General features: G+C 41.0%; 1 protein-coding gene and 1 non-coding gene across 11 annotated transcripts in view; one reads left to right on the forward strand and one right to left on the reverse strand.

Moving 5' to 3' along the window:
* The window catches only part of MATN2 (matrilin 2), a 69,530-nt gene that overhangs the window by 52,625 nt on the left and 3,656 nt on the right, over positions 1-13,249 (forward strand). For 8 of the 10 annotated variants that reach the window (XM_040546614.1, XM_040546605.1, XM_040546608.1 and 5 more), the window contains 10 exons: positions 1,112-1,234; positions 1,329-1,451; positions 1,542-1,664; positions 1,841-1,963; positions 2,186-2,308; positions 2,449-2,571; positions 2,737-2,859; positions 4,629-5,042; positions 8,515-8,667; positions 12,824-12,895. In XM_040546614.1, coding sequence (XP_040402548.1) covers positions 1,112-1,234; positions 1,329-1,451; positions 1,542-1,664; positions 1,841-1,963; positions 2,186-2,308; positions 2,449-2,571; positions 2,737-2,859; positions 4,629-5,042; positions 8,515-8,667; positions 12,824-12,895 — 1,500 coding nt within the window. The remainder of the gene's footprint in view (positions 1-1,111; positions 1,235-1,328; positions 1,452-1,541; positions 1,665-1,840; positions 1,964-2,185; positions 2,309-2,448; positions 2,572-2,736; positions 2,860-4,628; positions 5,043-8,514; positions 8,668-12,823; positions 12,896-13,249) is intronic. The other 2 variants (XM_040546609.1, XM_040546612.1) reach the window with 1 other exon arrangement.
* Positions 11,633-11,714, reverse strand: TRNAS-AGA. The gene has a single exon. It is a non-coding gene; the product is annotated as a tRNA-Ser (tRNA).

Raw genomic sequence — 13,249 nt, forward strand, 5'->3', positions numbered from 1 at the left:
AGATCCCTTGGTTTGCTCAGCGCAGAGCAGAGGAGGCCGAGGAGAGGCCTCATGGCGGCCTGCAGCTCCCTCACAAGGGGAGCAGAGGGGCAGACGCTGAGCTCTGCTCTCTGGGGACAGCGAAAGGACCTGAGGGAACGGCATGGAGCTGGGACAAGGAGGGTCAGGCTGGGTGTTAGGGAAAGGTTCTGCACCCAGAGGGTGGTCGGGCACTGGGACAGGCTCCCCAGGGCAGTGGTCACAGCACTGAGCCTGCTGGAGTTCAGGAAAAGTTTGGACAATGCCCTCAGACACATGGCCTGATTTTTGGGTTGTCCTGTGTGGAGGCAGGAGTTGGACTCAGTGATCGATGTGGTTCCCTTCCAACTTAGGATATTCTATGGTTCTGTGATTCTGACCAATCTGAACTTTGCTGTCAGAGGTATCCACTGTTATATTTCCTATGTAAAGGTAGTTCTGCATCAGCAACTGGGAATATTTTTTTTTTTTTTTCAGTGAAAAAGCAACAGGGAATGCTGATAGATGGCTTGACTTCCTCCTGTACTTTCTCCTTCTCTATCCTTCTTGAAGAGGTTATGACCAACTGGTTTTAACATTGCACTCATACAAATTCCCCCATCAGTTTTCAGCAATTTATTTATCCTCTTAAATCAGTAGTTCCTATTCTCCTGGATTTTGCTTATGCAGATTCTTGGCATTGATGTAAGAGTCCTAAAGAATTGTTTTGCTTTGTGTCCTGTGGTGTTTTGCTTAATGTTGTTTTCACTAGCATGAATTTATGCTAAATGACTATGCTAAATTACTCCTTCCTTTTTCTCTTACTGCTGTTAGTGTAGTGCCCTCCTTAATCTAGTCAGATTAATCCTAAAATGATTCATTGTCAGTGGGAGACTGTCCAAACCATGCAGTTCTTTCTGCTCAGATAGTAAAGAACTCGTGCCCCATGTGAGCTAAACTGCCAATCATCATCTAGCCAGAAATTTGCTTTCAGCATGCATGCTTCCATATTTCTTTGCTCATGGGATTACCCCTACAGTCTTTATATTTATATAAATATATATATAAAAGTTTAACTAGGAAATCACATTAAATATTATCTGACTGTTGCTAGGCAAGGATATTTGCAAATCAGTCAACCATGGCTGTGAACATGCCTGTGTTAATGCTGGTGATACATTTATTTGTAAGTGTCAGGAGGGATTCCTGCTACGAGAAGATGGAAAAACATGCAGAAGTAAGTAGTCCAATATTTATCAGCAAACTTTTTATCTGCAGTTCATGCTTGTGTGGAAACGTATTAACTAGCAAGAGCTGTCATCTATTCTCAGATAAAGATCTTTGCAAAGCAGTTGACCATGGCTGTGAACATGTTTGTGTTAATACTGATGATTCCTATGTCTGCAAATGCCATGATGGGTTCCTGTTGAGAGAAGATGGGAAAACCTGCAAAAGTAAGTAGCATGATAACTTAATTTGATGAATTACACATATAACCAAGACCTCTGCTGATATATGTTAACTACTAACTCTTTTATTTGCAGACAAGGATATTTGTAATTCAATCAACCATGGCTGTGAACAAATTTGTGTGAATACTGAAGATTCCTACATCTGCAAATGTCATGAAAATTTCATACTGAAGGAAGATGGAAGGACATGTAGATGTGAGTAGCCTGAGCCATAACAGTATGGGTTTTTTTTGAGGCATTTAAGTGTTGTACCTGTGAGTGTTTCCACATGTGTATGTTTATTTGTGATTTCTAACTACTTGAGCTACTTATTAAAGATATTATCTCTCCCTAAAGAATCTCATCTAACAAACTCCATCCATTCTCCTCAGACAAAGATGTTTGCAAATCAGTTGACCATGGCTGTGAGCATATTTGTGTTAATACTGATGATTCCTATACCTGTGAGTGCCATGAGGACTTCATACTGAGAGAAGATAGGAAAACTTGTAAAAGTAAGATGTTTAATCTTCATTACGTACTTTCTGATCTGTTCATGAAACATATCATGTAGTGTGTTCTTTGTGTCTTTAACACAGCAATAACTTCATAAAATAACATGCAATCAACTTGATGGAAATGAGCTCCTTCATGGAAGATTATTGCTCTAATTTTTATGTTTTGTGAAAGTTATTTACCTGGATAACTGTGCTAAATATTATTTTCATTATTCCCAGGTAAAAATATCTGCAAAACAGTCAACCATGGTTGTGAACATGTTTGTGTTCCAACTGGTGATTCATACGTGTGTCAGTGCCACAAAGGGTTTATACTAAGGAGAGACAGGAAAACATGCAGGAGTGAGTAGCTGGAACTTTTATGGGGAATATGTTATTTCAGTCATAAAAGCGATAACAGACTAAATTTTCTCAAAAGTGTCTTATGCCAGTTTTGCATTTGAGAACAAATCTAATAAGGAAATTCTCTTAACAATTCTCAGATAAAGACCTGTGTAAGTCCATTGACCATGGCTGTGAACATGTGTGCTTTAATAATAACAATTCATACAGCTGTCAGTGCCATGAGGGTTTTGTCCTGCGGCAAGATGGAAAAACATGTCGAAGTAAGTAACTGAATAAGTCTATCAGACACTCTTCTCCAGCATTACTACATAAAAAAATCAAAGACGTTCTTCTACTTTGTCATATGTTCTTCAAATGACATTTGAAATATTTGAATTTAGAAATATGTTAAATAGAATACATATAAATATTTCAATTTTTCGTAGGCAAAGATGTCTGCAAATCGGTTGTCCATGGTTGTGAACATATTTGTGTTAATAATGATGATTCATACATCTGCAAATGTCAGGACGGATATGTACTAAAAGAAGATCAGAAAACATGCAGAAGTAGGTACATTTTATTTGGAAAGAATTTGTTTCTTTGATTTTTAAAATTACTTGACCTCACTTCAAATGCCTCACTTCAATACTGATGTATTGTTTGAAAGCCCAAAGCATATGTGAGTGTGATGGAAAATGTCTTGAAAAATTTAGCTTGATGCTCTTGTAAACAAAAAAATAACAAAATGAACGGTTGTTTTGATACAGTATCAAATACAATAATAATCCTTTCCAAACATCAGGAAAAAAGAACAAAATCTTATTATCAAGGAATGTGTACTTTAAACAGATTCATATACTGTGGAGCTTTTATCTTTATATACTAAATTTTAAAATATCATTAATTCTATTTTCTTATCTTCTAACATGACATCCTTGGAACATGATATGCATTTATCTCATCACCCTTTTAATTTCTGGAGGAGAAACTCATCTACTGGAGCTCAGTAAAAATATTTATTCTGCAAGAATGAATGCCTTACTTGAGGAGAGTATTATTACCAAAAGAATGGTAACGTGCATGGCTGATCTCAGTCATAATTAAAACAGTTCGCCATGAACTGTTGCCCTGTCTCAACATACGCAGTGATATTGAGGTCGTTTTGATATTCAGTGCATTTCCATTGCTTTAGTACGTGACACATCTTTTCCTCAGATGACTGCAGAAAGGAATTCTTGGACAGTGGTTCTAAAAAGGAGCTATTTTCTATGAAGAAATGTCCTAACTTTAAAACTGAAATTGCATATCCCTACTGACTTGCTAACAGACAGCTTCAGTAATTTCTGCAGTCAAAGCAGAGTGCTTACAGGCTGCTTTGATTTTTGCAAGTGCACTTAACCAAGTATGAGAACTCCAAGTTTGTCAGTATCTCCTGGATTGTCTCGCAGCTTCAGTGGGTAAAAGAGAAAACATTAATTACAGCAATGAATAAGGCTTCTAACTACAAGATTTTAAGAGAGTTACAAGCAAAACAGTGTGTATAAACCGTTCTGATCCAACATTATCAGCTAGGCAACCTTCTAGCATTTACTGTCTTCCCTATAATTTTTAGCTGTTTGCCATTAGAGGTTTAAATTTGTGTTATAAAAACACAAGCATCATCTGAATTTTGTCCCTAGACATGAACCTCATCCCAAGCTGTACGGCAGTCTACCTAACCCTCTCTCTCAGCCTTTCCCAAGCTCTTTCGCTCTTGCCTCATTATTTCCTGCAACTCTAAACATAACTTCTAGATTTTCAACTTATACACAAGTATAGCTTCAGCAACTCATTTCTTTTTACCACCTTTATGTTTTTGATACTTCTGTAGTACAAATACAGCTTCAGTGATTCTCTTCATTTATTTCAATGTTGGTCATCTACACAAAGGTAAAGTTAGCATACAGGCCTATCCCTAGAAGAAAATGGTTGAAACTGTTTCTATATCCTAGCTATGTTCTTCAGTTACAGTTTTCCCCACTTAACAGTCATTCTTAAAATTTGCTTAAAAATCTATTTTACAGCAAACTTAAAAATATGAAGTATTCTACAAAGCGGCACATCTTGATAAATATTCACTGTGATTATAGTTTGGTTATAAACTCTGGTCATGGGCACACTCTTACCTTTTGATATAGACTGTACACAACATCTCTAGACACACTGGCAAGGTTGTCTGAGCCAGGATCAAGGTACTCTAGATGACACCTGAGTTCATACAGTCCCTATGTATCTAGGTCCTATTTTCAACTTAGTGGACTTTTTCATGATCTGAACACTGCTGCTTGTTTCATAGGATGCACCGAAGGCCCGGTTGACCTGGTGTTTGTGATTGATGGATCGAAAAGTCTCGGAGAGGACAATTTTGAAATCGTGAAACAATTTGTCTCAGGAATATTGGATACGCTTGAGATTTCACCCAAAGCGGCTCGAGTTGGTTTGCTTCAGTATTCCAGTGAAGTCCGCACAGAGTTTACATTAAGGCAGTTCAACTCAGCCAAAGACATGAAGAAAGCTGTATCACAAATGAAATATATGGGGCGAGGTTCCATGACAGGACTGGCTCTGAAGCAAATGTTTGAGAGAAGCTTCACAGAAACAGAAGGAGCCAGACCATTTTCAGCAAATGTCCCTCGAATCGCTATTGTATTTACGGATGGACGAGCTCAAGATGAAGTCTCTGGGTGGGCTGCTAGAGCAAAGCAAACTGGTGAGTGGAAGTGTCTTTGATTCTTTCTTAAAGGCAAATATTGTGATAGAGGATGTAGAATCATAGAGAATCATAGAGTAGTGATAGTGGAGGTGTGCTACAGTAAAACATTACAGTAAAACATTGAAATACAATTTCTGTGTTCTGAGAAACTGCATTAAGAACCAGGCCTGATGACCCACAACATGGATAAAATAGCTGAATTTTAGACGATTGTCCTGGTTTCAGCTGGGATAGGGGTAATTTTCCTCCTTGTAGCTGGTATTGTGGTATATTTTGGATTTAGGATGAGAATAATGGTGATAACACACTGCTGTTTTAGTTAATTGCAGAGCAGTGCTTACAATAAGCCAAGGACTATTCAGCTTCTCACACCGCCCCACCAGTGGGCAGGCTGGGGGTGCACAAGAAGCTGCAAGGGCACAGAACAAGGACAGCTGACCCAGACTGGCCAAAGGGATATCCCATACCATGTGGCAGCATGTTACACAATAAACATGGGATGGCTAGCCGGGGTTGGGGAAGAGCCGCTCCTCAGGGATAGGCTGGGCATTGGTCAGCAGGTGGTGGGCAATTGCATTGAGCATCACTTGGTTTTATATTCCATTATTGTTGTTGTTTATGTTATTATTATTTCTCTTCCTTTTCTGTCCTGTTAAACTACTTTTATCTCAACCCACAAACTTTTACTTTTTTTCCTCCCAATCCTCCCCTCCATGTGCCTAACGGCTGTGTGGTACTTAGCTGCCTGCTGGGTTAAACCACAACAACGATGCTGCACATATTTTTTCTGTTTTTGTTTTATTGACTTGATATGACAATCACGGTGATGTATGAGTAGCGTAGTCCTGGTCAGGACTGCGACTTCTTTGTGCAAAGAAAAGGATATGAGAAGAGTATGCGCTAACAAGGTTGCTGTTACAATGAAATATAAGCCAAGTGCTTTAAAAAAAAATAAAATGAAAGATTTATACACTAAATAGTGAGGTCTGGGAAAATACGTGGAGAATTTACAGGACTGAAGGAAGGCAGTACTAAGCCAACCTTGCTTACTTACTGAATGAAACCCCAGCTCCAGACTGTTTACACTGATATTTGTAGCACTACAAGCCAAATCCATCCCTTGTGTAATTGCAGTGTAGGCAATGTAGTAATGTTGAACATAAAATTGGCCTTGAATGCTTTATCACTGATATCTCCAAGTCTTTAAAAAGCAACAGACTTCAGCATGACTGGTTCATTCATTAAGTTGAATAAGCTTCTGGTGAATGTTTTGCTTTCCTGGCTGAAGTGCAATTGTAGGCAGATTCATGACATAAAGTAAGGAGATGCTCAAGCAAAATATTGAAGAGTTGGAAAATGCATATTTTATGATGTTATCAGGCCCAGGATTCTTCACCAAGAAGGCTAAAGTTGCAATTCAGTGAGTGTGTAGCTGTTACTCTTCAGTGACAGTAGAGAGACACCGAACCTTCTTATCTTAAGTTTTATCTGAAACCAAACAGCTGAGAAGTCACTGTTTGCTCTTGAAACTTGCAAAAGAGCTTGAAGTACTACAAAGCTAATTGCTGTACCATGGATCAAAAAATCAATACTAGCTGTGGACATTTTCTATGCCAGAAATGACGTAGCGAAATGTTGTGTCAAGTGATATGTTTGCAAGAATAAAGAAATCTGTGGTTAACTGCTGAAAAAGGGGATATTGACGATCACCGTGTTTTCTACTCATTGCTTGTTTACAGTCTTTCTAATTAGAGGGCTGTGAACCACTTCCTCCTGCCCAGGTATCAGAGTGAAGAAGACTATAAATCCTCTTTTCTTTCTCCCTAGCACGTCTGCAGGGGAGATGCCTGTATGGAGCATCCCTGCTGTGAGGGCCTTTCTCTCCTAGGCCCCCAGGATTCCTTTCCCACGTTCTTCTTACCCTCACAGGTTTGGGTGCCTTTGCTGTGCCTCCCAACCCATCCCTTAGAATGAAAGCATCTAGTATCAATTTGCTCTGAGGATTCCAGTGAAAAACTAGTTATTTATATATTTTTTAAAAATTACTGGCATCTTTCAAGAGTCTGACCCATTTGCTGACACATAATGGGTCTCCCCACCAACCCACTAATTACCTTTATCGCACACACCCTACATGCACAGACACACACAGACCAGGAACTCTCAGTACAACTGGGAGGCTGACTTGTATGATTCACAGAACCACAGAGTGGTTGAGGTTGGAAAGGACTTCTGGAGGTCATCTGGTCCAACCCCAGGGCCAGTTGCCCAGGACCATGTCCAGATGGCTTTTGAAAATCTCCTAGGAGGGAGACCCCCCAGTCTCTATGGACAACCTGTGCCAGTTCTCTACCACCTGCAGAATGAAAAGCTGTTCCTGATGGTCAGAGGGAAGCTCCTGTGTTTTAGTTTGTGCCCATGCCCTCTTCTCTTGTCACTAGAACCACTGAAAAGAGCCTGGCCCCATCTTCTTTGCATCCTCCCTTTGGGTATTTAGAGGCATTGATGAGATCTCCCCCAAGCCTTCTCTTCTCTAGGCTGACCAGTCCCAGCTTGCTCAGCGTTTCCTTATAAGAGAGAAGTGCCAGTGCCTTCATCTTCTTGGCCCTTTGTTGGACTCTCTCCAGTATGCCCAGGTCTCTGTTGTACTGGGGAGCCCAGAACTGGACACAGTGTTCAAGGTGTGGCCTCACCAGGGCCCAACAGGGGCAGGATCACCTCGCTTGATCTGCTGGCAACACTTTGCCTAATGCAGCCCAGGCTCTCGTTTGCCTTCTTTGCAACCAGGGCACATCACTGACTCATGTTCAACTTGGTGCCCACCAGGACCCCCCAGCTCCTTTCTGCAGAGCTGCTTCCTAGCTGGGTGGCCTCTTGTGCTGGTGGTTGGGGATGTTCCTCCACAAGTGCAGGACTTTGCACTTCCAATTGCTGAACTTCACAAGGTTCCTATCAGCCCATTTCTTCAGCTTTTTGAGGTCCCTCTGGATAGCAGCATGGCCCTTGGGTGAGTCAGCCAGCCCTGCCAGTTTTGTGTTGTCTGCAAACTTGCTGAAGTTATGCGCTGCCTTATCATCCAGATCCTTAATGAAGATGTTGAATAGGGCCCAATATTGACCCCTGAGGTATACCACTAGTTAGTGGCTTCCAACTAATTCTCTTGGATGTTTTACAGTGCTCTTTGTGGGTTCATTTACAATTAGCAGTGGCCAACCAACCTTCATCTCTTTATCTTAAAAACCATCTATCTGTTAAATGACAGCAAAGCAGTTTCTGCACATCTTTTAAATAACTGAAGCATATTAAGCCTGTTCAAACACATTTTTGAAGATATACAGCACATATATATATTTCTTGTGCTCTCCCGCTCTCTCTCTAAAATGACTAATACTCACATTTTCCTTTCATGGAGGAGCAAGGGTTTAGAAATGCCGATGTAATAATTATATGCACTTTCTTTTGAATCTAGGTATAATTATCTATGCCATTGGAATAGGAAAAGCAATTGAGGAAGAACTGCTGGAAATTGCTTCTGAACCATCATATAAGCATCTCTTCTATGCTGAGGATTTCACAGCTTTGGAGGACATAAGTGAAGAGCTAAAAGTCCAAATCTGTGAAGGTAACAGTATTCCACTTTGAGCTAGAAGAGGAATGAATGCTTATAGATTTATTTTGCAGGCCTAAAGTAACAAGTAGTTTTATTCATGGTGACCTCCGTCATAGTGGGTCATCGGTGTCAGACTCTGCGAGGCATGAGTCGCTAACGGTAATTTTTCTGCTCTTTAATATGTGAGGAATATATACACCTAATCTATCACCAGGTAAAGGTATAGAATAATTTCATTTTCTTTATTTTCATAATGCTTGTATAAAATCTACAATTCTGTGCTTAGAAGGATCAATTGCTTCCTTTTTTGCTACACTGAAGCCAGCCATGCACTGAACCCCACCCTGCCGAAGCAGCATGATCTAGTTCATTAGGAATGTGGGAAAATAATAATGGATTTATAGAGCCTAATGAGACTTGTAAATTGCTCTTAAGATCAATAGCAAGAAAACAAACTCAGCAAAACAAATTATCAAGATCTGTTGTGCATATTTATAGAATATTAAAAATAGTTCATTGAATATATATTCAAAGCTACAAAGAGTAGATCTCAATTGCATGTAAGCTCCACGTTTTGCTTCACAAATGTGGAGGGTTTGCTGCAGAAAGCACCCTTCCTCATTCTGGCACAAACAGCCTCAATCTAAACATTCCCAGCTGACATTTTGCAAGGTACAGGGGGAATGTGAGCTGGGATGGAAGCTGTTCAGCTAGAGAAAGGACAGTATGTTTCTCCCACTCACACGTTCCCAGGACTCAGCATTATTTAGAACATTCAGATTTATACCTGAAGCAAAATGCAGAAGCATCACTGTGAATAACACTGAGCACAGCACTAGAATTGTACCAGGTGGTTTAATTTTCACTGCTTCTGTTTGGTTGTTTTTCTTGAAATTAAATGCAAACAGGTTTTACTTTGTTCTTTAGCTTTATTGTGTAAAATTCACTGGCAAGCAGCTGTGCATTTCTTCCTCATACAGATGTCAGGGAAGAATCTGAAAAAAAAGAATGTGAGAATGTTTCCTAGTTTGTATATTTTGTGCTTCTCATAGCCATATGAATCTTCTAGCTCCGTCTTTCTGAAATTCAAAATACTGTGATAGCATAAACCCAAGTCTGTTCATTAACCTTCTTACCAGGCAGATAATCTACTGATGACAGCGTGTCATCTTAAAAGCTTGGGGAGACGCCAAGGCCAAAATTGGCTGGCAGCTGGTATAATAATTCTCACTCATTAGCAAACCCCAGAGCTCAGTGATGGAAATGCATCCTTCAGGTACCCACAGCAGTGTTTAGCAGCCATTTTTTAAAAATATATTTGCTATCATATGAAAAATAAGTAAATTCTGCCCCTCTGTGGCAGTTTCTAAACTGCACCTCTAGTAACTGGCTAGAGGTGGTGCCTCACAGCTTCTGTCCTCCTCCTCTCTCACCTGTAGGCAGTGCCTCAGCTGTTTGTTTGTTTGTTTTCCTGGACACTCCAGGAATTTGCTCATCAGCTATTGCTCATCAACTCATACCACCAGAAATTCTGCCTCCATGCCTGTTACACAAGCTGAAAGTTTATTTTTCCTTTCAGTTTTTCCTCTCGGCCTATTTTTTTTTCCCCTCCTTTCCAACAGCAGTAATTTCATTTTGACTCTAGCCTTGGTCCTCAGCTGAGGACTTCTAAGGCACCAGCCTGTGAGGGCAGGGATGAGCTCTCTGAACTTGTGCAGCTCAGACGTGGACTCCACTGACAAAGCCTCTTATCCCCAGTCGCAGCTGTGGATGGGCTGCATGTGTACAAGTAAAAGAGAAGTCCTCCAACTCTGTTATGGGGTAAGGCTTTTTCCTTTTATTCTGCAAGAAACCATCAGCTCTGTAGAACAGTTGCTGATTACTATTAATTATTCTCAATGACTAGTAATTAAAAAAAAGGTGTTTTTTCTCTTATGCTTCTTACTAAGAGGAACTCACTTGGAAGGTTCCATTCATTGCCTTGGTTAGTATGAATTTCTCATACGACTGGAAGCACTAACAAGGCTACAGCGATGTCATATTTAATAGGCACTCATCATGACAGCCTCCACCCTTGTTCTGAGCACGTGCATTACGGGAGCCTTTAATTACACAGCTACATGTATTTTTGTCACAAGCCGCCCCCCAGCCCTGATCAGATGACGCCTGTTGGTTAAGATTCTGTTCTTCCAAACTGCAGATCATTATCGCTGCTGCAAGTACTCAGACACTGCCTTTGAAGATACTTTCTCGAAGGCTTTTTCTAATGTAATATTTAGATTTTGTTCCAAAACAGAACATTAAAAACAAACACCTAACTTTAGCGTGGCTTCCCCAACAAATCTGAATATTTATGCTGACTGCACTGACTTTATCAAAGAACTTAGTTAAGGTTAGCAGCCTCTGTCTGTACTTGTCTGATTTGACAGAGGTGATGAGATGATAGAAATGTTTGGGTCCAAACCGGTCTCTGAAGCCTGAATAAGAGTTTCTGAAGTGCTCAACTACCCTCCCAAACTGGAAGCCTCTTGCCCCACCTCTACCAATGTATCTGCCAGCCTTGTTTCTTCTCTATCCCTTACATGTGAATCCTTAACTCCTTGTCTATGTCAGCCCAGTATCGAGATCACAGACTTCTCACATCAGTCCTTCTACCCTTCCTAGACAGTCTCATTAGCCTACAGATCTTCAACTACTTCTAGAGTGATTTCACAGAATCACAGAATTGTAGGGGCTGGAAGGGACCTCCAGAGATCATCGGGTCCAACCCCCTGCCAAAGCAGGTTCCCTGGAGCAGGTTGCCCAGGTAGGCGTCCAGACGGGCCTTGAATATCTCCAGAGAAGGAGACTCCACAACCTCCCTGGGCAGCCTGTTCCAGAGCTCCGTCACCCTCACTGTGAAGAAGTTCTCTTTCCTCATATTGGTGTGGAAATTCCTGTGATCCATAAAATTGCACAGAGCCTCTTCAGCTCCAGCCGTAGTCGGCAGGATTCGAACCTGCGCGGGGAGACCCCAATGGATTTCTAGTCCATCGCCTTAACCACTCGGCCACGACTACACACAATTTACTACTTATTGTCAACTACTCAAGGCTCACCTTACCTGTTTTGTCCCACCTACACTGGGAATTTCACCATCCTTGTTCCTAGGTGCTTATTCTTATACTAGACACCTCACCTACTTTGTTTCCTCCTCAGCTCGTGGTCTCATCCCACACCTCTCTGGACTCAGATCTAAGCTCTGAGTGTTTCCTTCACCACCGGGCTCCCAGTCATGCTTTCTGATGTAGTTCTGCCTGCTGAACTCTGGTTTTACTCAGCCACTCATCTGTTCATTCCCTGTTCCTTGTGCTCAGCATTCAGCCCCCACCCCTCAACTGTGTCATCTGCTTCCCAGCAACTTAGTACATCTTATTATTGTGTATCCGTCAAAATTCACAATTAATTGAAAGTGAAGCATTAATTTTCTAGAAGAGAACCCACTCCTAAGAAACAAAAGTTCTCTCCATTACCCTCTAGTGGCAGGAAGCAGGTAGTGTGCATAACACCCTTGAGATGGTTATACCTGTAGGTGTAAATTGGGGGTTTTGTAAGTATGAAATAGGTTTCCATTTCTCTAAAGACACCATTTAACTAAAAATTGGGTATGTGGAATCTGGAATAAATTCCTGCAGTCTAAAGTCTGTGCTTGATGAGCTATATACTGGTACTTCTGCTAATAACTGTAGTGCATTAAAGAAACTCAACTGCACCCTTCTCACCAAACACTCCCAACTCCCTGATCCACATTTCCCATTACAAAGGAGACAACTGAAGGAGAATGAGACGTCTTCCTTCTGCAAGCAGTTTTTATTCTTACTCAGTCCACCCCCAAAAGGGCCAATAGATGACAGTGAAACACACAAGAATTTTCAGTAAAGGACACCACATAGGTTGCTGTAATTTCAAAGTGCTTCACCACCATGAAGTATTTGTAAAGCACTTCCAGTTTTGGAGGAGTTCTGATAGTCAGGTTGAAGGGTCAGTCCTGGTATGTATCACACTGGACTTCTTCCAACCTGCACAAGTTGGATGTGTTCTCAATGTATGGTGAGAGAGAGACAAGTAAGAAACATCTCCATTTCTGGGGAACTTTTACTTCTTTTGTGACCTCTTTTCTTTCTACCAGCCTTGAAAGATTCAGCTCACCAGCAAGATCCGTCATCTGGAAGGCTTCGTAAGACTGGTCCACAGTCTTCAGGTTGGCTGTTTTAACACAAGTGTCCTGCTGTCTCCCCGAATCGCCGCTAAGTTAGCTGCCTTCTCCATGGCTGCTTCTGTAGAGAACCCTAACAGTTCACCTACAGAACTGTTCACCCATTTCCCACCCTAACCCCCTTAAAAGCTACCCTCTTTTCTGCAATTCACATCTGCTTTTAGTACAGAAAATTTTGAGACCCACCATAACAGACGCATGGCTGCATGCTCCCTTTTTACACCATCCAAATGAATTTCTTCAAGGGGAAGCTTGTATTTCAACACTCTGCTTGATTTTTAAAAGCATGTTCAGCTTTCAATCACTTCTGTTTCTCACAGGAACCTCACAACTCCCTTT

The sequence above is a fragment of the Cygnus olor genome, chromosome 2 (assembly GCF_009769625.2).
Source record: "Cygnus olor isolate bCygOlo1 chromosome 2, bCygOlo1.pri.v2, whole genome shotgun sequence".
In the NCBI taxonomy this organism is placed as follows: domain Eukaryota; kingdom Metazoa; phylum Chordata; class Aves; order Anseriformes; family Anatidae; genus Cygnus; species Cygnus olor.